At 37.0% G+C, this 24,395-nt stretch overlaps 1 protein-coding gene across 2 annotated transcripts in view; it reads left to right on the top strand.

Moving 5' to 3' along the window:
• SPTLC2 (serine palmitoyltransferase long chain base subunit 2) overlaps positions 1–24,395 on the top strand; it is a 127,594-nt gene that overhangs the window by 78,910 nt on the left and 24,289 nt on the right. The window contains exon 10 of one of the 2 annotated variants that reach the window (XM_057543144.1): positions 9,676–9,996. The exons of the other annotated variant lie outside the window; for it this stretch is intronic. Coding sequence (XP_057399127.1) covers positions 9,676–9,758 — 83 coding nt within the window. The 3' untranslated portion in view covers positions 9,759–9,996. Of the gene's footprint in view, positions 1–9,675; positions 9,997–24,395 lie in introns of those variants that run through there. 2 annotated transcript variants of the gene reach the window in all.

The following is a 24,395-nucleotide window of genomic DNA, read 5'->3' as shown; positions in this document are numbered from 1 at the left end:
TGCTGCAACTAAGACCTGGTGCAACCAAATAAATAAATAAATAAAAATATTAAAAAAAAAAAAAGCCATCACAGTATCCTCAGTTGATTAGCCAGCCCACTTTTTTTGGATACTGAAATTTGCCTCTGATGTTTTTCAGCTTCAGGAGAAGTAAATGAATGAATAAACTCTGTCTAAGCCTATCAACTTTTTTCCCTCCATTTTGGGCTTGGCAGTGAAGACCCAACTTTGGGTTCTAAACTCTGGTTCCCTTGGAATGTTGACAGTTTTACAATATTAAGTTCAGTTAACTTTATATTTTAGTTTCTATTCATTAATTGATTTTTAGTTGGTCCCATACATGATGTTTATACCCTTGGCAATTTGCTAGAAAGTAGATCATCAGTAACAGCCAAGAAGAACAAATGAATTAATTTGGGAACTTTGTTATATGATTCTGATTAATGAAAGTAAGAGACCAACAAGTAAAACTGATGGATATAGAGTTTATGTTTATCTGTACAAATATGAAGATGTGTTTTTATGTTCTGATTTAAGTTCTGATTTTGGAATTCTTTTTATATATAGTTTTATTTTGTTTGAGTCCTCTTGCTGTATGACTATATGCAATTCGGGGATCAGCCTGTTAAGGATCCAAATACAGAATTTTAATACTCCTTTTTTTTTTTTTGGCTGCACCGCACGGCTTGCAGGATCTTAGTTCCCCAACCAGGGATTGAACCCAGGCCCACGACAGTGATAGTGCTGAGTCCTAACCCTTTAATACTACGTTTAAATGTATTTACCTATTCATTCATTCTTATTTTGTTTATAGAAGCAATACATGCTCATTTTCAAAAACCCAAATATATGTCACAGAAAATAAACAGGAATAACCAGTGTCAGTTATTTGGCATATAGTCTACAGATTTCTTTTGCATGCACATATATACACATATATACAAATAATATACATATATACAAATAATAATTTTATTCGTGTTATTTTTAGCAGTGGCACATAAATAACACCACAGGATTAGAAGAGTTTTGACTAGTAATTTATGGGAGGGAAGAAAATGAGGATATTAATTGCCTATTTAGCAGTTTTGGAGGACAGTTTCATTCTAGGGTTGTTAGAATTTACTCCATAATTTTGTCAAGAACAAAAAACAGATGAGTTCTGCTAGGGGACTTCCCCACCCACACAGTGTTTAGTAGTGCCTACAAATAACAAAAGATAAGGAAGTCACACTGTGAGAGGTCTGTCAGTTTGTGAATCCAACATAAATGGGGACTCTGACAAAGCATAAAAGAACTGACAATATTTAAAACAAAAAGTCATAAAAATTATAATTATCCTCATCAGTTCATTTAGTCCCATGGAATTAATTCATGGTTTTGATCTTTTGTTAACAGTTTTATGAAGTCATCAATTTCTAAGTTAGAATTCTAAAAATTCTTACCCAGTTCAATGGTATGATCTGAAAGTTTATGAAAACTTTAGAAACTCGTATCTAAGAGTAAGTGTCAGTCCTTTCCAAGAATCTCTCTGACTATGAAGCTTATTTGTAAAAGCATCAGAATAAAGCAAAAGCTCTCTGAAAATGACAAAAGACTTAAACCTGGCATGGTTAGAGATCTGATTACAGTGCAGTTGACAAGGAAATTAGGTTATTTCTGTGACATACAACATTTTAAGATAACTAGAATTATGACTGATAACATTATTCCAGGACATATCAGATTTCTAGGAATTTCACATAGTTTCTGAAATACTTATAACATATATCTATACAGACATAACAATAAAGAAGGTTTAGTATTACTTATTTGGAAATGCTTCCCATGTAATTTAATATATGAAATAAGCCTAGTTAGCTTAACATATCCCTTTTTATAAGGAGAGAACCAATCTTTGAGATATTTCAGGGGCCTTGAAATAATATTTCAAAGTTCTAAGTCAAAAAAGGCTTTATTTAAAATTTTATTTTGGAAATTTGTCAAAAATATCAAAAGTTTTAAAAATACTTCGTCAAATAGGATCATAGGTCACTGTGGAACAATGCTTAGTTACCCATTTAATCAAAGTGACAAAGATTTCACAGGCAGTTATTGAAGGTTATATATTTAGTACTGTGTAAAACTTAGCTCTTTTAATATTAAGAGGACTAGGTTTACTTAAATAATCAAAGATCTGATAAAGACAACAGAGAATGTGAGTGATTATTTTGACAAAACATAAGATCTGTCTTTTATAATCTTACTATCAAGAGCAGACGAATAGGGGAAAGAAAGTTTGTCCTTTTAACATAAGGAGGAACCAAATTTTAATTTTGCACCAGCTTACTCTTCGTTGCGGTGCGCAGGCTTCTCATTGCAGTGACTTCTCTTGTTGCGGAGCATGGGCTCCAGGCACACGGGCTCAGTAGTTGTGGCTCGTAGGCTCTAGAGTGCAGGCTCAGTAGTTGTGGCACACGGGCTTAGTTGCTTCGCGGCATGTGGGATCTTCCCGGACCAGGGCTCGAACCTGTGTCCCCTGCATTGGCAAGCAGATTCTTAACCACTTAACCACTGCACCACCAGGGAAGTCCCTAGTTGTTTTAATAACATATATTAATTAGAATTTTTAACCCTTTGAAACCATAATTTCTAGTAAAAACTAAAAAGTAAACAATTATGAACTGCCTTTTACATTAGCATTCTATAGATTGGCAAACTTATAAATACTTTTTATAATTTCTAGAAACATATGCTGCTTCATAGTACAGTCTTTCAGTAAGGCACAAGATACATGTATTTACTAATAGACCCAAACATATTTAGTTTCTGTAATAAGAGGTCAAATGTAGGTAAACTTAGACTTGTTTAGCAATTCATGTTTCAGTATTTTATCTTACTTGGAAATGATGTAGACATTCAGTGATTAACTTGAAACTTTAAAGTTTCAACTTACCAAGAAGATTTGCAGAAACTACAAGGAGGGAAATATATAATAGTGGACGTGTATTATGTTTACTACGTACTGAGCACTATTCTGAGTGTTTTTCATTAAATTCTCAGAACAAGTATTACACATAATTCTCCTTCTTTTATAAAATGAGGCAACTGAGAGATAAGTTGCTTATCTAAGGACACAGGGTAACTAGGTGGTGAAGCCAGGATTTGAACCAAGTGTTTAGTGCCAGAATGCTTTCTGTGTACTAGACATTTAATTTAATTTTTTGTTTGTTTGTTTTTGGCCACGCCACATGGCTTGCAGGATCTTAGTTCCCTGACCAGGGATTGAACCTGTGCCCCTGGCAGTGAAAACACAAAGTCCTAACCGCTGGACTGCCAGGGAATTCCCAGATATTTAATTATCATTTGCCTTAATGTAATTGAATATAGGTAGTTCTGCTGAGGAATTCAGATTAGTTTGAACACATCTCAGAAAATTCATCCTGAATGTCTGCTGTGTATTCTTGGGGGAGGTACTAGGGGAAAAAAAACATAGTATTTACCCTCAGACTTTGCAGTTTGTTCTGGGGACACAAGACCACACATGAAAGGTGTAAGAACAGAAACAGGAACTTATAAACAAGAGCAAATTAATGAGGTACAAAGTAGAGGCGTCTTAAAACGTGCCAGGAATTTTCTCATAATTTAATTTTTAAATTTCTGCCCTTCATCTTTCATAGTACTCTTGGTTCTTTTGGAGTTTTTAAAGATTAGAGTTACATAAACACTGGTAGAAAATAACAAAAACAAACTGAAAATGAAAAAACAAATTGCTTGTATTTACTGATTTGCATGATTTTCATCTAAACGGCAGAAAAATTGTCTATAAGAATTTTCATTAGCAGAGTTATATGTAAGTTGTATGTAAGCTTAAATATGACATATAGGCTGGAAAGATTTAGGTGAAGTGGGGAATAACTGACTGCTAATGGGTGCTGGTTTCTTTTGGGGGTGATGAAAATATTCTAAAATTAATTATTGTAATGGTTGCACAACTCTCCAAGTACACTAAAAAACGTTGAATTGTATACTTCAAATGGGTGAATTGTATCAAAAAACGGACTTTAGAGCAGAAACAAGAAGAACTACAGTCCTGCAGCCTGTGGAACAAAAACCACATTCACAGAAAGATAGACAAGATGAAAAGGCAAAAGGCTATGTACCAGATGAAGGAACAAGATAAAACCCCAGAAAAACAACTAAATGAAGTGGAGATAGGCAACCTTCCAGAAAAAGAATTCAGAATAATGATAGTGAAGATGATCCAGGACCTCGGAAAAAGAATGGAGGCAAAGATCGAGAAGATGCAAGAAATGTTTAACAAAGACCTAGAAGAATTAAAGAACAAACAAACAGAGATGATCAATACAATAACTGAAATGAAAACTACACTAGAAGGAATCAACAGCAGAATAACTGAGGTAGAAGAACGGATAAGTGACCTCGAAGACAGAATGGTGGAATTCACTGCTGCAGAACAGAATAAAGAAAAAAGGATGAAAAGAAATTAAGACAGCCTAAGAGACCCCTGGGACAACATTAAACACAAGAACATTCGCATTATAGGGGTCCCAGAAGGAGAAGAGAGAGAGAAAGGACCCGAGAAAATATTTAAAGAGATTATAGTCGAAAACTTCCCTAACATGGGAAAGGAAATAGCCACCCAAGTCCAGGAAGCGCAGAGAGTCCCAGGCAGGATAAACCCAAGGAGAAACACGCCGAGACACATAGTAATCAAACTGGCAAAAATTAAAGACAAAGAAAAATGATTGAAAGCAGCAAGGGAAAAATGACAAATAACATACAAGAACTCCCGTAAGGTTAACAGCTGATTTCTCAGCAGAAACTCCACAAGCCAGAAGGGAGTGGCATGATATACTTAAAGTGATGAAAGGGAAGAACCTACAACCAACATTACTCTACCCGGCAAGTATCTCATTCAGATTCGAAGGAGAAATCAAAAGCTTTACAGAGAAGCAAAAGCTAAGAGAATTCAGCACCACCAAGCCAGCTCTACAACAAATGCTAAAGGAACTTCTCTAAGTGGGAAACACAAAAGAAAGAAAAGGACCTACAGAAACAAACCCAAAACAATTAAGAAAGTGGTCATAGGAACATACATATTGATAATTACCTTAAACGTGAATAGATTAAATGCTCCAACCAAAAGACACAGGCTTGCTGAATGGATACAAAAACAAGACCCATCTATATGCTGTCTACAAGAGACCCACTTCAGACCTAGGGACACATACAGACTGAAAGTGAGGGGATGGAAAAAGATATTCCATGCAAATGGAAATCAAAAGAAAGCTGGAGTAGCAATACTCATATCAGATAAAATAGACTTTAAAATAAAGAATGTTACAAGAGACAAGGAAGGACACTACATAATGATCAAGGGATCAATCCAAGAAGAAGATATAACAATTATAAATATATATGCACCCAACATAGGAGCACCTCAATACATAAGGAAACTGCTAACAGCTATAAAAGAGGAAATCGACAGTAACACAGTAGTAGTGGGGGACTTTAACACCTCACTTACACCAATGGACAGATCATCCAAAATGAAAATAAATAAGGAAACACAAGCTTTAAATAACACAATAGACCAGATAGATTTAATTGATATTTATAGGACATTCCATCCAGAAACAGAAGATTACACTTTCTTCTCAAGTGCACATGGAACATTCTCCAGGATAGATCACATCTTGGGTCACAAATCAAGCCACAGTAAATTTAAGAAAATTGAAATCATATCAAGCATCTTTTCTGACCACAACGCTATGAGATTAGAAATGAATTACAGGGAAAAAAACGTAAAAAACACAAACACATGGAGGCTAAACAATACGTTACTAAATAACCAAGAGATCACTGAAGAAATCAAAGAGGAAATCAAAAAATACCTAGAGACAAATGACAATGAAAACACGACGCTCCAAAACCTATGGGATGCGGCAAAAGCAGTTCTAAGAGGGAAGTTTATAGCTATACAAGCCTACCTCAAGAAACAAGAAAAATCTCAAATAAACAATCTAACCTTACACCTAAAGGAACTAGAGAAAGAAGAACAAACAAAACCCAAAGTTAGCGGAAGAAAAGAAATCATAAAGATCAGAGCAGAAATAAATGAAATAGAAACAAAGAAAACAACAGCAAAGATCAATAAAACTAAAAGCTGGTTCTTTGAGAAGATAAACAAAATTGATAAACCATTAGCCAGACTCATCAAGAAAAAGAGGGAGAGGACTCAAATCAATAGAATTAGAAATGAAAAAGGAGAAGTTACAACAGACACCACAGAAATACAAAGCATCCTAAGAGACTACTACAAGCAACTGTAAGCCAATCAAATGGACAATCTGGAAGAAATGGACAAATTCTTAGAAAGGTATAACCTTCCAAGACTGAACCAGGAAGAAATAGAAAATATGAACAGACCAATCACAAGTAATGAAATTGAAACTGTGATTAAAAATCTTCCAACAAACAAAAGTCCAGGACCAAATGGCTTCACAGGTGAATTCTATCAAACATTTAGAGAAGAACTAACACCCCTCCTTCTCAAACTCTTCCCAAATATTGCAGAGGAAGGAACACTCCCAAACTCATTCTGTGAGGCCACCATCACCCTGATACCAAAGCCAGACAAAGATACTACAAAAGAAGAAAATTACAGACCAGTATCACTGATGAATATAGATGCAAAAATCCTCAACAGAATACTAGCAAACAGAATCCAACAACACATTAAAAGGATCATACACCATGATCAAGTGGGATTTATCCCAGGGATGCAAAGATTCTTCAACATATGCAAATCAATCAGTGTGATACACCATATTAACAAATTAAAGAATAAAACACATATGATCATCTCAATAGATGCAGAAAAAGATTTTGACAAAATTCAACAGCCATTTATGATAAAAACTCTCCAGAAAGTGGGCATAGAGGGAACCTGCCTCAACATAATAAAGGCCATATACGACAAACCCACAGCAAACATCATTCTCAATGGTGAAAAACTGAAAGCATTTCCTCTAAGATCAGGAACAAGACAAGGATGTCCACCCTCACCACTATTATTCAACATGGTCTTGGAAGTCCTAGCCATGGCAATCGGAGAAGAAAAAGAAATAAAAGGAATACAAATTGGAAAAGAAGAAGTAAAACTGTCACTGTTTGCAGATGACATGATACTATACATAGAGAATCCTAAAGATGCCACCAGTAAACTACTAGAGCTAATCAGTGAATTTGGTAAAGTTACAGGATACAAAATACAAAATTAATGCACAGAAATCTCTTGCATTCCTATACACTAATGATGAAAAATCTGAAAGAGAAATTAAGGAAACACTCCCATTTACCATTGCAACAAAAAGAATATAATACCTAGGAATTAACCTACCTAGGGAGAAAAAGACCTGTATGCAGAAAACTATAAGACACTGATGAAAGAAATTAAAAGATGATACCAACAGATAGAGAGATATACCATGTTCTTGGATTAGAAGAATCAATATTGTGAAAATGACTATACTACCCAAAGCAATCTACAGATTCAATGCAATCCCTATCAAATTACCAATGGCATTTTTTACGGAACTAGAACAAAAAATCTTAAAATTTGTATAGAGACACAAAAGACCCCGAATAGCCAAAGCAGTCTTGAGGGAAAAAAACGGAGCTGGAGGAATCAGACTCTCTGACTTCAGGCTATGCTACAAAGCTACAGTAATCAAGACGATATGGTATTGGCACAAAAACAGAAACATAGATCAATGGAACAAGATAGAAAGCCCAGAGATAAATCCACGCACCTATGGTCAACTAATCTATGACATAGGAGGCAAGGATATACATGGAGAAAAGACAGTCTCTTCAATAAGTGGTGCTGGGAAAACTGGGCAGCTACATGTAAAAGAATGAAATTAGAACACTTCCTAACACCATACACAAAAATAAACTCAAAATGGATTAGAGACCTAAATATAAGACTAGACACTATAAAACTCTTAGAGGAAAACATAGGAAGAACACTCTTTGACATAAATCACAGCAAGATCTTTTTTGATCCACCTTCTAGAGTAATGGAAATAAATACAAAAGTAAACAAATGGGACTTAATGAAACTTCAAAGCTTTTGCATAGCAAAGGAAACCATGAACAAGACGAAAAGACAACCCTCAGAATGGGAGAAAATATTTGCAAATGAGTTAATGGACAAAAGATTAATCTCCAAAATATATAAACAGCTCATGCAGCTCAATATTAAAAAAACAAACAACCCAATCCAAAAATGGGCAGAAGACCTAAATAGACATCTCTCCAAAGAAGACATACAGATGGCCAAGAAGCACATAAAAAGCTGCTCAACATCACTAATTATTAGAGAAAGGCAAATCAAAACTACAATGAGGTAACACCTCACACCAGTTAGAATGGGCATCATCAGAAAATCTACAAACAACAAATGCTGGGGAGGGTGTGGAGAAAAGGGAACCCTCTTGCACTGTTAGTGGGAATGTAAATTGATACAGCCACTATGGAGAACAGTATGGAGGTTCCTTAAAAAACAAAAAATAGAATTACCATATGATCCAGTAATCCCACTACTGGGCATATACCCAGAGAAAACCATAATTCAAAAAGACACATGCACCCCAGTGTTCATTGCAGCACTATTTACAATAGCCAAGTCATGGAAGCAACCTAAATGCCCATCAACAGACGAATGGATAAAAAAGATGTGGTACATATATGCAATGAAAAATTACTCAACCATAAAAAGGAACGAAATTGGGTCATTTGTAGAGACGTGAATGGATCTAGAGACTGTCATACAGAGTGAAGTAAGTCAGAAAGAGAAAAACAAATATCGTATATTAACGCATATATGTGGAACGTAGAAAAATGGTACAGATGAAGCAGTTTGCAGGGCAGAAATAGAGACACAGATGTAGAGAACAAACGTATGGACACCACGGGGGAAAAGCGGCTGGGGGGGTGGGCGTGGTGGTGTGATGAATTGGGCGATTGGGATTGACATGTATACACTGATGTGTATAAAATTGATGACTAATAAAGAACTGCTGTATAAAAAAATAAATAAAATTCAAAAATTAAAAAAAAATGGACTTTACCTCTAGTGAGTGATGTGGTAAAATATACATAACATTCTAACCAATTTTAGGTGTTTATTTTATTTTTGGCTGTGTTGGGTCTTAGTTGTGGCACGCAGGATCTTTGTTGCGGCGTGTGGGCTCTTCGTTGTGGCGCTCAGGCTTCTCTCTAGTTGTGGCACGCTGGTTTTTTCCTCTCTAGTTGTGGCGCGTGGGCTCCAGAGTGCATGAGCTCTGTAGTTGCAGCATGCAGTCTCCCTAGCTGTGGCTTGCATGCTTAGTAGTTGAGGCGCTTGGGCTTAGTTGCCCCACGGCATGTGGGATCTTAGTTCCCCGACCAGGGATCGAACTGACATCCCCTGCATTGGATAGCAGATTCTTAACCACTGGAACACCAGGGAAGTCCCTGGAAGCAGTAGTCTTGATCTACTTCATTGTAAACCTTTAGACTCCAAAAATACTTGTTCCCCAAAATTGTTTTGTTTCTCTAAAGTTTTTAGCCTTTTCCGTTTGTTTCCCCTCAAACCTGCTTTTTCTTTTGTGTTCCCTATTTCAGATAATGGCATCTTTATTCATGAAGTTGTCCGAAGAAGAAATCCGTTATTATATTTTCTCTCCTTCTTTATGCCATATATTTAATCACCAGAGCCTGTGGATTATACCTCCTTAATATCTTTGAACCTCTCTACTTCACTGTAATCCCCACTGTTATTTATTTGACTTAGACTCCTGTCTACTTTCACCTGAATTTAATAACCAGTTATAGTAGAGGGATCAGTCAAGCGAAAAATGGTTTAGAAGGATTCAGATAAATAATGCTGAAAATTAGGAATAGGAGCTATCCATGCAGAGTACCAGTAAAATTTTATGACTGATACCTTTCTTGAGTACTCTGGTTCACATTGGTTTCTCCCACCTTTCAAGATTCATTCTTTCATTAGATGTTTATTTAGCATTTTCTATGTGCTTTAAGCATTGGTAACACTTTAGTCTACCTTCAAAAGATATCCTCCCTCCACTTTTTATACCTATTGCTGTCACCCTAGTCCAAACCACAGTCATCTCTCCAGTGCTCTCTCTGCTTCTGTCTTTGACTCTCTTCTAAATATATCACTCAGGGTGATCCTGTTGAAACATAGGAGGTCATGTCAGTCTTGTTTAAGAACTCTCCCAGAGGGCTTCCCTGGTGGCGCAGTGGTTAAGAATCTGCCTGCCAATGCAGGGGACACGGGTTCGAGCCCTGGTCTGGGAAGATCCCACATGCCGCGGAGCAACTAAGCCCGTGAGCCACAACTACTGAGCCTGTGCGTCTGGAGCCTGTGCTCCGCAACGGGAGAGGCCGCAACAGTGAGAGGCCCACGCACCACAATGAAGAGTGGCCCCCGCTCACCACAGCTGGAGAAAGCCCTCGCACAGAAACGAAGACCCAGAACAGCCAAAAATAAATAAATTAATTTTTTAAAAAAAAGAACTCTCCCAGAGGGCTTCTCCTGCTTCTTAAAGTCAGAGTCTTAACATGAAGACCTATGAGGCCCTTCTGATTTGGCCCTCTGGACTTCCCTGGTGGCGCAGTGGTTAAGAATCCGCCTACCAACGCAGGGGACACGGGTTCAAGCCCTGGTCCGGAAAGATCCCACATGCCACGGAGCAACTAAGCCCGTGTGCCACAACTACTAAGCCTGTGACCCACAAGTACTGAGCCCACATGCCACAGCTGCTGGAGCCCACACGCCTAGAGCACATGCTCTGCAATAAGAGAAGCCACCAGAATGAGAAGCCAATGCACCGCAAGGACGAGTAGCCCTCGCTCGCCACAACTAGAGGAAGACCGTGCAGCTACGAAGACCCAGCGCAGCCAAAAATAAATAAGTAAAATAAATAAATTTATGATTTGGCCCTCTGTCGACCTCCTCTGGTCCCACTCTTCCCCGCTTGGCTCGCTCAGCTCCAACCAGACTGGCTTACTTGGTCCTTGGAAATGCAGGTGTGCTTTGCTTTTGGGTCTTGACGCTTTATGGAGGCAGTGCTTGAGCAGAATGAGCACTTGAGTGAGGCGTTCATCTTTTTTGTTGTCTGTCCCCCATACTGGAATGTAAGCTCATAGCAGGCAGGGGTTTTTGTGTCGTTTATTGGATACAGTCTACCTAGGGCCTAGAGCAGGGTCTGGCACATAATGAGTGGGTGCTCAGGATAGATTTGTTTAATGTGTGCTTACCCAGCATGTAATATATTCTCCCCTTTCTGTGTAGTCTTCCTGGTGAGATTTTTGCCTTTGGTGTAATGGCTATCATACCACTTTTGTATCTCCTGTATCTCTAGCAAATGTATACCGAAATAAATGAAATCTTTATTATTTAATTATTTTTATGTACAGGATTTCTGGTTTTTTAAAAAATAGTTTTATGTCTTAAAGTTAGGCTGCCCTGAGGCTTAAATAATGCTAGTAGCCCCCAAATTCAGCTTCTTTAAGTTTCTCTAAGAAATCCTGAAGCATATACACAACTGCTGTACATGCAGTTTTTTTTTTAAAACTCTTACTTGATAGAGTTACCAATATACATTGGTCATCTTTCTCAAATATGAGCACTTTTGTTTTAATTGACAATATTGAATGTGATGAAAGAGTTCATCGTTTATATGGAGTAAGTAATAAGATGCGGAACAAATTTACATGTTCTGTTGAGTTTTATACATGTGCATATTTTTTTTTATAAAAATAGGTAGCCGTTATAATAGGGATTCAAAATTCAGTTGGTTTCCACTGGGCTTCCCAAAATTTCAGAGATTACAGAATAATTCTTATTACTGTTGGTGTCAAATCTAAGTGTCCACTTGCCAACCCACTTCCCCTTTCTTGGAAGAAGTAAAAGTTATTTTTGGAACTCTGATTTCCTGACTAATTGCAGTCAGGAATCCCAGCAATTCCCCCTATTAAAGGATATGCAGATGTCCCATAGGTCTCCTAAAAGGCAGTCTTACAGTAGGCAGTCTGAACCAGATGTGTTAGTAATACTTGGTGCCACCCTTTTATCAGCCTCTCTTTCTTGACAAAGTATGTATAAGAAAAACTAATACTAAAACATCCTAGGAAAAAATAACTTTACGGGAATGAAAGTAGATGCACAGATGAAAGATAAATATTTTTTGGCCAGTATTGTCTGATTTGTGCATTCATTCATATGATTTTTTTAAAAATTTATTTATGTAATTATTTTTGGCTGCGTTGAGTCTTCGTTGCTGCACATGGGCTTTCTCTAGTTGCAGTGAATGGGGGCTACTCTTTGTTGCGGTGCGCAGGCTTCTCACTGTGGTGGCTTCTCTTGTGGAGCACGGGCTCTAGGCACCTGGGCTTCAGCAGTTGTGGCACACGGGCTCAGTAATTGTGGCCCACGGGCTCTAGAGTGCAGGCTCAGTAGTTGTGGTGCACAGGCTTAGGTGCTCCATGGCATGTGGGATCTCCCCGGAACAGGGATCGAACCCGTGTCCCCTGCATTGGCAGGCAGATTCTTAACCACTGCGCCACCAGGGAAGTCCCCATATGATTTTTTTTTAAAAGGAAAGAAGGGAAAGGCCAATCCCTTTATGCTTTCATTTCCTGCCTCAGGGCAAGGGCTTTAACTCCAAAGTGCTGTTTTCACAACACTTCCCCTGTCTTACAAATTCCTGGAACACCCAGCACTAAAAAGTTTGGGGTTTTTTTTAGATTTGTCTTAAACAACAAAGGCTAAGAGGAAAATGCTTGAGCCCACCCCTGTAATGTCTAGATGGTTCTGTTTTGGTTTTGTTTTTTAAGTAAAACGGTGATTATTAAATAGTAGTTAGATATACTTAAGATTATAAAATGAGAGATCAGACATCTAACCTCATTCCAGTTTTTTTTCCAGTTTATTTTCCAAGTAATTAAAATTTATTTTTATTTTTTTGAAGTATTGACATGGATACAGTAAAGTGCAGAAATCTTAGACATACAGTTTAGTGAATAAAGCACACTTGTCTAATCACCACCCAGATCATGTTGTAGAACATTTTCAACATCCCAGAAGGTTATCTTGTACCTCTTCCCAATTCATTCCTCCTTGCCAAAGATAACCATTATTTTGACTTCTATCACTATATATTAGTTTTGCCTGTTCTTGAACTTCATGTAAATGGAATCTTACCTACAATACAGTACATACAATCACTCTTTTGAATGTAGTGTATTTTATTCATCATACGTCTTTGAGATTCATTCACATATTTTGGTGAAACAATAATTCATTTTCATTGCTGTCCAGTATCCCGTTGTTTGCATATATCACAGTTTTTTCATTCTGCTGACGGAAATTGGGTTATTTCCTGATTTGGGCTGTTATTAAGAGTGACATTCTTACCCATGCCATTTGGTACATAACTCTGTTGGGTATATGTACTTAGGAATGAAATTGCTGGGTCATAGAGTAGGCATATCTTTAGGTTCAGCATATATTGCCATTTTTAACAAAGTACCAGTTTACAGTCTCACTGGCAATGTATTGTTCCATATTTTTGCCAACACTTGTAACCTTTCAACTACTTTAAAAACACATTCCATTCCCATTAGGGGAAATTAGAAATGGAAGTAGAAAAAAAGAGAAACATTATTTATTCTTACTCCAAATTAGGAACATACCATTTTATATTTAATGTGTTTATTCATTTCCTCCTTTTGCCCTATCTTCCCAACTGAACTCAGTATTTTGAGAATATTTATGTAATTCCACCCAAGACAAAAAATGTACAAAAATGAACAGGAAGAAGAGCTAAATAAATGGCAGGATATCTGTGCTCATGGGTTGGAAGACTTACTATTGTTAAGGTAGTGATACTCCTCAAGTATGTAGATTCAACAACATACCTATCAAAATCCCAGCTGCCTGTTTTTAGAAATAGGCAAGCTAATCCTAAAAATCATATGGAAAAGCAAGAGACCCAGAATACCCAAATAGTCTTGGGAAAAAAACAAAATTGAAGGACTCTCATGTCCCAAAGCTGTAGTGACAAGACATTGTCATCCTGGCATAAGTATAGATATATAAACCGTGAAATATAACTGAGAATCCAGAAGTAAACTTTTCTATTTATGGTTAGTTGGTATTCAGGACAATTCATTGGGGAAAGAATAGTCTTTTTAAAAAAATGATTCTCGGACAACTGGATATCCACATGCAAAGGAATGATGTTGGACCCGTACCTCACACCATATACAAAAATAACTCAAAATGGATCAAAGGCCTAAATGTAAGAGCTAAATTTATAAAACTCTTACTTTTTTTTTTTTGTCCATGCTGCGCGGCATGCGGGATTTTAGTTCCCCGACCAGGGATCAAACCCGTGCCCCCTGAACTGGAAGCGCAGAGTCTTAACCACTGGACTGCCAGGGAAGTCCCTAAATTTATAAAACTCTTAGAAGAAAACATAGGTGTAAAATTTTCATGACTGTGGATTAGGCAGTGGTTTCTTAGATATGACACCCAAGAGAACAAGCAACCAAAGAAAAAAATAGATAAATTGGACTGAATCAAAATTAAAAGCTTTTGTTCTTTAAGGGACACTCCAGCAAGATAGTGAAAAGACAACCCTCAGAGTGGGAGGAAATTTTGCAAACCATATATCTAATAAGGGTCTAGTGTCCAGAGTATATAAAGAACTTTTACAACTCAAATTAAACAACTCAATTTAAAAATGGGTGGTACTTCCCTGGTGGCGCAGTGGTTAAGAATCCGCCTGCCAATGCAGGGAACATGGGTTCGAGCCCTGGGCCAGGAAGATCCCACATGCCATGGAGCAGCTAAGCCCATGTGCCACAACTACTGAGCTTGTGCTCTAGAGCCCGTGAGCCACATCTGCTGAAGCCAACCTGCCTAGAGCCCATGCTTTGCAACAAGAGAAGCCACCACAATGAGAAGCTCATGCACCGCAACGAAGAGTAGCCCCCACTCACTGCAGCTAGAGAAAGCCCGTGTGCAGCAACGAAGACCCAACACGGCCATAAATAAATAAATAAATAAATAAGTAAATAAATAAATAAATAAATAAGTAAATAAATAAAAGCAATCGTTTAAAAAAATAATAAAATAAAATAAAAATGGGCAAAGAATTCGAATAGACACTTCTCCAAAGAAGATACACAAATGGCCAAAAAGCACAGAAGAGAAGATGGTCAACCTATTAGTCATTAAGAAAATGCAAATGAAAACCACAAAATCCCACTTTACACCTACTAGGATGGCTAAAATAAAAAAGATAAACAATAACATTGTTGGTGAGGATCTAATAAAATGGAATACTCCCATATTACTGACAGGAATGTAAAATAACCCAGCCACTTTGGAAAACAGTTTCTAGTTCCTCAAAAAGTTAAATACATAGTTACCATATGACCCAGAAATTCTGTTGTTAGGTATATACCCAACAGAATTGAAAACGTATGTCCACATGACAACTTGCACAGGAATGTTTATAGCAGCATTATCCATGATAGCCAAAAATCAAAAACAACCCAAATGTGCATCAGCTCATGAATAGATAAACAAAATGTGGTATATTTGTACAATATTATTCGGCCATAAAAAGGAATGAAGTACTGATACATGCTACAATATGAATGAAACTTGAAAACATTATGTTAGGTGAAAGAGGCCAGTACAAAAGGTCACATATTATATGATTCCATGTATATGAAATGTCCAGAATAGATAAAAACTACTGAATTGTACATTTTAGAAGGATGAATTTTAAAGGATGTGAATTATATCTCAATTAATAATAATAATTGAGGTGAAAAACTCCAAAGAGTAGAGGAACTGGGGAGTAAATTTTATTATATATAAGTTATATATGTAGTTTATAAATACAAGTAATTATATATATCTTATATATAAATATATAAATTATACATGCAATTATATATTTATGTAAGCTATAATAATTTGTAACAGTCCAGTTAATGAAATAGAAGTAAAATTCCAGAAAGGAATCCAAACATATATAAAGAAAGGGCCTACTGAATAGAGACCCTACTTAACCATAAGTATGTGTTACTTTTAATATACTGTTAATCAGTTAGCTTGTATTTTTATATTGGGTTTTCCTATGTGTGGTTTTGCACTCTAAATATATCAAATTGCCCCACGTTTATATCTTCCTCTAGAGTAAATGTGGTAATTGAATCTAAGGGACGTAAAAACATGCCCAAGATCATATAGCTAATACATCTCCAACTCAGGTTTAAGGATACAAGAGAAAAGAAATCCATGGTTCCTATAAAGAAATAACAGGACCAATAGGAGTTCTCAACCAACCAGCAACAGTGCTGCCTTCCTAAGTCACATTTGGAAAAGTCTAGGGGCATTTTTGATTGTCACAGACTGGGCTATGGAGAGATGCTATTGGCATTTATTGCCAAGAGGCCAGTGATTCTAAATGTTCTGCAGGGCACTGGACAGCCTTAACAGCCAAGAATTGTTATGCCCCAAATGCCCCGAATGCCAATAGCAGTCTTATTGAGAAACATTGGCAATGGTTGACCAAAATTTTGTAGTATGCCCCCTTTTGGAAGATGGGGGATGACAGAAATCTTACAGTGGAAGTTGGGAAGAAGAATGCAGGATGAAAGGAAGTCTCTGGGCACCACGTCTTTTCCTGAGAGCAGAGCCAGAGAATTAATTTATTTTTAATTTTTATTTTATATTGGAGTATAGCTGATTTACAATGTTGTGTTAGTTTCAGGTGTACAGCAAAGTGATTCAGTTATACATAGTGTTAGTGTTTCAAGTGTACAAGCTTTTAAGTTTATTTAGGTCCCATTTGTTTATTTTTGTTTTTATTTTCATTAGTCTAAGCGGTGGATCCAAAAAGATATTGCTGTGATTTATGTCCAAGAATGTTCTGCCTATGTTTTACTCTAAGAGTTTTATAGTATCTGATTTTACATTTATTTTAGGTGTTTAATCCATTTTAGTTTATTTTTGTGTATGGTATTAGAGAATGTTCTAATTTCATTCTTTTACATGTAGCTGTCCAGTTTTCCCAGCACCACTTATTGAAGAGCTTGTCTTTTCTCCTTTGTTATAGATTAATTGACCATAGGTGCATGGGTTTATTTCTGGGCTTTCTATCCTGTTTCATTGATCTGTAAGTCTGTCTTTGTGCCAGTACCATACTGTTTTGATTGCTGTATCTTATATAGTATAGTCTGAAGTCAGAGAGCCTGATTCCTCCAGGTCCACTTTCCTTTCTCAAGATTGCTTTGGCTATTCAGGGTCTTTTGTGTCTCCATACAAATTTTAAGATTTTTTTGTTCTAGATCTGCAAAAAGTGCCCTTGGTAGTTTGTTAGTGGTTTCATTGAATCTGTAGATTGCCTTGGGTAGTACAGTCATTTTGACAGTATAGATTTTTCCAATCTAAGAACATGGTGTATCTTTCCATCTGTCTGTGTCATCTTCAATTTCTTTCATCAGTGTCTTACAGTTTTTGGAGTACAGGTCTTCTGCCTCCTTAGGTAGGTTTATTCCTAGGCGTTTTATTCCTAATATTTCCTTTTAGTCAGTTCTACTTAATATAGAAGCCAAAGTGGATCAATGAGTAGTGGTTAAGACAACAGTCTGAAACCAGAAGAATCAGAGAGTTCAAATCCTGGTTCTTCCACTTGGAGTTACATAACCTGTTCGGGTGTTAGTTTCCTCAGCTGCAAAATAATTCTAAAAGTTGCCTCTGTTTCCAAAAGGGAGTGGTGAGAAAGTCTGCTAATAGTCTGTTCTTCTTCTCAGAAGTTACTGATGTGGTGTATGAAAGATGCTGTGGTTTTAAGTGTTGAGCGTGAAAGGAATTTGAATTATTCTTCTTAGCCCAGGTTTACTTTTCTCTTTTGAAAGTGTCATTGTGATTGCATCTGAGATTTTCTGCCATGCCAACTATTTACAGTTCTTGGAGCTGCTATAATGGCAGTAATTAAGGCACACCTAACTCCTCCTTTGCATAAGCCCAGAGTACTTCCAGCTGAGAAGGAGATGGAGCTGTTGTCCTAATATTGGATTTAGATATAGCACCACTAGTGCAAGAGAATGCCAAGTTCATTTAAATTAATATAAATCAACACGTTCATCCATTCACTTATGGAAGACTATAAAGTAGTATCTTATCAGGAAGTAAGGCTGGTTAGTAGTTGACTTGGTAATATTTAGAGATATAATAACTGAAGCTAAATATAATTTTCCCCTGATTAGAAATTGCTTTACCGGCAAAAGGAAAATGAAGAAGCATTTATTGAGCCTGGCACTGTGCTTACTATGTTGCATAGTTTCTTTGCTTTAAAGGGAGTCAGTACTAGAAGCTTCCATAATTACTTTGGAAATAGCCTTTGAAAACATAGTTTGCATGTGATTTGAGTTACCTGATACTATAAAGACTTGTATAAGAAGTTTTCAAGATATAAGCTCCAGTTTTAGATATCAATGGAGACATGTGTTTAACATAGGCAGAGTAAACACTGAGGATGTCTGAGTTTATTCTATTTTTTAAAGAAGATGCTTTTCAAGAGAAAAACCACAGGAGTGAAACATGTTCCTTTTCACTCTGCAGTATAGTCCAACCAAAGTAAAATATTAGAAAAAGTAACCTTCCAAATAGTAAAAATAAGACTTTGGACAGATGAGTAAACTGAAAGATTGATAGTTCAATTCTTAGACATAAAGTATTAAAGAGATATTATGTGAAATATCCATAATGTAATGTCTTTGATAGTATAAATTAGAAGACGGTGATGGGTAGTATTTTTCCATATTTTATCCTGCCTTATGTCCCATAACTCCTAATTAATGCTGAAAGCTAACTGAAACCATTCTTGGGGCTATCTATTCTGTTTTGGGGACCCTAAACTGAGAAAACCCGTATGTGCTTTGATATTATGACCTTTAAGAAGAAGCGGGGAGGGGGAAGAAGCTCTTCAGTTTCAAATTCTTCTAGCCCATTATGATTAATTGGAAAGTATAAGTCTGAGGAATAGCAGTAATTTTATTTTTCCCAGGAATGCAGATTATATCAGCATATCCAGGAAATCTAAGAAGATTAGGAGCTGTGTAATGGAGTCTAATGTGAGTTAGGGGATCAACTCTGACTGAACATCATTCATATTTGTGTCCTTTATTTTGAAAGATTTCGGTTAACACTGGAGATGTTTTTTTTGAAGTTGCAGACTCAAACTCATTTTGCTGATTATAAGTTATATAAAAGTTCATCAGCTAAATTGAAAGTTATATTGCTATGTAAACAGGTGAGTACTTGCTATATTTTTTGAAGCCTGAGTTCTGAGTAGTTAGCACTAATGCCTTTTAAGACAAAATGTCTGCTGCCTTTTGTATTTCTTGCTTTGTGCATAGATCTTATCTTTTTTTTCTTTTTAACTGGCCCTGAGACTTCAGAAAAATTTTATCTCATAGAACACCATCTGTTCTGATTAATAACTGTCTTTGAGGGCTTACAGAATTTTATTTGATTAATAACGGAGTAGTTCCTTCAAACCCTAAGATTACAAGCCTGAGAACCCTGAGAAATCTGGATTAAGACTTGGTAAAAATATTTCTTCTGAAAATGTCTGGAATGCAGTTAGTACAACTGCAAAATCTGTTTAGCAGTGGTTAATAAGTATAACTCTCTATGTAATTCTGTATTGTAAAAGTGATTTAAAGTTATCAATATATAATGGTTATCAATACATAGATAATTGTGCTGTTCCTTCTACCTCCATCTTCCACCCTTTTTAGGCTTTCTATTTCCTTAAAAGAAATAATGATGCCATCATTATTTCTTAAAACTAATGATGCCATCACAACCTATTGATCCATCATATTCATTACTTCCCTCCTTAGCATAAAATTTATTACAAGAAGTTGAGGACTAAAAAATGACCAGTTAAAGTTACCTGCTACATTTTCTGGGACATTAACTACACATACGTGTTTACTTTTCTCTTTTTCATGCCAGGCTGTAGGTTCTAATTGAAGAGATTCTAAAAATGGCTTCATTCTAACAAATTGTATTAAGGAATTCCAAAAGGACAGCCAACACAGTAAGGTTCATTTGTGAACTTCAAGAGAATCAGTACAGAGGTTTTCTCTAAATTGCTTTTATGCTTTTTATCACCCTTAAAAGTAAAGATTTATGTTTGAAAAGTAGAGAAGAATGCTGACCTCTTATATTACCATCTGTGTTCTCTCTGAGGCAAGGATAAAGACCTTTTAAGAGTTAGTATCTTTTTTTTTTTAATAGATTTGTTTATTTATTTATTTTTGGCTGAACTGGGTCTTCGTTGCCGTGCGCAGGCTTTCTCTAGTTGTGGCGAGTGGGGGCTCCTCTTCGTTTTGGCGTGCGGGCTTCTCATTGTGGTGGCTTCTCTTGTTGCGGAGCACGGGCTCTAGGCACTCAGGCTTCAGTAGTTGTGGCACGTGGCTCAGTAGTTGTGGCTCGCGGGCTCTAGAGCGCAGGCTCAGTAGTTGTGGTGCACGGGCTTAGTTGCTCTGCGGCATGTGGGATCTTCCCGGGCCAGGGCTCGAACCTGTGTCCCCTGCATTGGCAGGCAGATTCTTAACCACTGCGCCACCAGGGAAGCCCAGTATCTTTTTTTTTAACAAGGCTAACCTTTCTTTGTTTTTAAATTCGTGTTAGACCAGATACTTGTTGCAGCTCTGCAGTAAGAAAACTCTTTAGAACTGAGGTAGCAGATTGGACTTAAGTACCATGCTTCTTGTATTAATATATTTTTTTTAATTTTATTTATTTATTTTTGGCTGTGTTGGGTCTTCGTTTCTGTGCGAGGGCTTTCTCTAGTTGCGGCGAGTGGGGGCCATTCTTCATCGCGGTGCGCGGACCTCTCACTATCACGGCCTCTCTTGTTGCGGAGCACAGGCTCCAGACGCGCAGGCTCAGCAATTGTGGCTCACGGGCCTAGTTGCTCCGTGGCATGTGGGATCTTCCCAGACCAGGGCTTGAACCCGTTTGCCCCTGCATTGGCAGGCAGATTCTCAACCACTGCGCCACCAGGGAAGCCCCTTGTATTAATATTAACTGGTATTTTATATGATATTTAATTCAAAATTGGTAACAGTGTTGTCTTTAAAATTCAGTGTCACCTCAGGAATAAGGGACAACCCTTTCCCAATATGTATAACTGCAAAAGCTTACTGATTTGTAAGTAACTTAACTTGGCTGCTTTTCCTATTATTATCTTTGAAATTATTAGGTTGAATCAGAAGAAATCGCCTTTTTAAGGTCAAAAATAGTCAAATATTGGCAGTTTCATGGTTCAGCCTAGTAGTTTTGTTGGATAAACAGACCACTTAATTTCTGGGATTCACTATGACCACTATTTCTAATTTAGTTTGCTTCTTTCTCCAGCACTGGTCTTGATTCTTCCCCTCAGTCTTTATTCCCTACTCACCAGTGATGATTGCAGTTTGCTTTTCCAGATGAGTTTATTGGAAGAACTACTTTCCACTTGTCTCATACTTGCCCTGTGTCTTAGGCTCCTTCACCCATTCATCCCTATCCTATTCATTTGCTAGTAAGTGTCGTTTAAAAAGTAAAATACAGATATTGTTACCCAATAAAGGGTTAAACACTTTAAAGTTTGAAAAGTACATAATTTCTTGCTGTGGTGTAGAAGAAAAAGCACTAAACGGGAGTCAGAACCTTGATCTTCCTCCTACTGAATGAAAGGCCTTAGAGAAAGTAGTTTAACATTTATGGGCCTGTTTCTCTGTGTATAAAGTATAAATACAGTTTACCTGTGAACAACAGAGGTTTAAACTGCCCGGGTCCACTTACATGTAGATATTTTTCAACAGTAAATGCTGCAGTACTACGTGGTCCCTGGTTGGTTGAATCTGCAGATTCAGAGAGACCTCAGCTATGGAGGGCCGACTATAAACTATATGTGGATTAAGGGTCAACTGTAGTACATTCTTTTACCATATCCACCTAAAGCAGTTAGAATCAAATGAAACTGAGCTGTTAGTTGCTAATTATAGTAATTCTTCCCTTATTTGGGCATGACTAGGATGCTTAAATAAATATGTAGGAGAGAATTTTATTTTATTGAAGTATAGTTGATTTACAATATTGTGTTAGTTTCAGGAGTATAGCACAGTGATTCATTATTTTTGCAGATGATATTCCATTATAGGTTATTATAAGATAATGGGTATAATTCCCTGTGCTATACAGTAAATTCTTTTGCTTATCTATTTTATGTATAGTAGTTTATATCTGTTAATCCCATACTTTTAATTTATCCCTCCCCCCTTCCCTCTCTCCTTTGGTAACCATAAGTTTGTTTTCTAAGTCTGTAAGTCTATTTCTGTTTTGTAGATAAGTTCATTTGTATCAATTTTTTAGATTCCACATATAAGTGATATCATATGATATTTGTCTTTCTCTGTCTGAACTTAGTATGATAATCTCTAGGTCCATCCATGGTGCTGCAAATGGCATTAGTTCTTTTTTCTAATGGCTGAGTAATATTCCACTGTGTGTGTGTGTGTACACTGTGTGTGTGTATACACACACACGCACACCCGTGCACACACACATCTTTGTCCATTCATCTGTCGATGGACATTTAGGTTGCTTCCATGTCTTGGCTGTTGTAAATAGTGCTGTGAATACTGGGGTGCATGTATCTTTTAGAATTAGAGTTTTCGTCTTTTCCAGATATGTGCCCATATAAGTGATACCATATAGTATTTGTCTTTCTCTGTCTGACTTATTTAACTAAACATAATATTCTCTAGGTCCATCCCTGTTGCTGCAAATGGCATTATTTCATTCTTTCTTATGGCTGAGTAATATTCCATTGTATATATATTCCATATCTTCTTAATCCAGTCATCTCTTGATGGACACTTGGGTTGCTTTCATGTCTTGGCTACTGTAAATAGTGCTGCTGTGAACATTGGGGTGCATATATCTTTTAGAATTAGTGTTTTCTTTTTTTCCAAATATATACACAGAGGTGGAATTAATTGCTGGATTATATGGTAGTTATATTTTTATCAATAGTTTTTTAAGGAACCTCCATACTATTTTCCATAGTGTCTGCACCAATTTACATTCCCACCAGCAGTGTACAAGGGTTCCTTTTATCCACATCCTCTATTTAGGAGAGAATTCTTTTTTTTTTAATTTTTTGGCTGCACCATGTGACATGTGGGATCTTAGTTCTCTGACCAGGGATCAAACCTGTGCCCCCTGCATTGACAGCACAGAGTCTTAACCACTGGACTGCCAGGGAAGTCCCTCAGAGAGAATTCTTTTAAATCTGAACTTTAATAATTATTTATTTTTGGCTGTGTTGGGTCTTCGTTTCTGTGCGAGGGCTTTCTCTAGTTGTGGCGAGCGGGGGCCACTCTTCATCGCGGTGCGCGGGCCTCTCACTATCGCGGCCTCTCTTGTTGCGGAGCACAGGCTCCAGACGCGCAGGCTCAGTAGCTGTGGCTCACGGGCCCAGTTGCTCCGCGGCATGTGGGATCTTCCCAGACCCGGGCTCGAACCCGTGTCCCCTGCATTGGCGGTGGATTCTCAACCACTGCGCCACCAGGGAAGCCCTAAATCTGAACTTTATAACTGCCAAAATGAAAGTTGGTAATCTCAACTCTAATGTCCATTAACACATAAATGGGTAAACAAATTGTGGTATATCTTTGGTAAGGAATACTATTCAGCAATAATACGGATATGTAAGTTGGGAATTTTAAATGCCTATTCTCAGTATCTTCCAGTTTTGCCTATGAATGTTATTTTAGATGTATTTTCTTTTGGGACTCTTCTTGTCAAGGGACAGATGACAATGAATGGTGAGACTGAGATTTCCACTTCCTTTTGTTACAGAGAACTTGCTTAGAATGATATAGCCTTAGGTGGAAAAGGTAAGGTCTAAATCTCTTAGCATTTCTTCTTTTCCTTGATAATTTTTCTTGATAATCTTGAAATAAGAAAAAAATATTTTAACAAAAGGTAGTTGGTTTGTGATAAGAAAAAGGTAGCAAGTTGTAAAATAGTAAGTGGTACAGGAAAAATTAATGTACACTAAATTAGCAAATGTGTCACTCAGTTTCTAAAAATCTTTAATATCATTTATATACAATAAAATTCACCAATTTTAAGTGTGTAATTCCATGAGTTTTGACAAATGTATACAGTCATGTAACCATACCATAACTGAAGTATAGAATGTTTTTGTCACCCCTGAAAAGTCCCCTTC

The sequence above is a fragment of the Balaenoptera acutorostrata genome, chromosome 3 (genome assembly GCF_949987535.1).
Source record: "Balaenoptera acutorostrata chromosome 3, mBalAcu1.1, whole genome shotgun sequence".
Classification (NCBI taxonomy): domain Eukaryota; kingdom Metazoa; phylum Chordata; class Mammalia; order Artiodactyla; family Balaenopteridae; genus Balaenoptera; species Balaenoptera acutorostrata.
The sequence above is the reverse complement of the archived record's forward strand: the minus strand, read 5'-3'. Positions and strand labels throughout refer to the sequence as shown.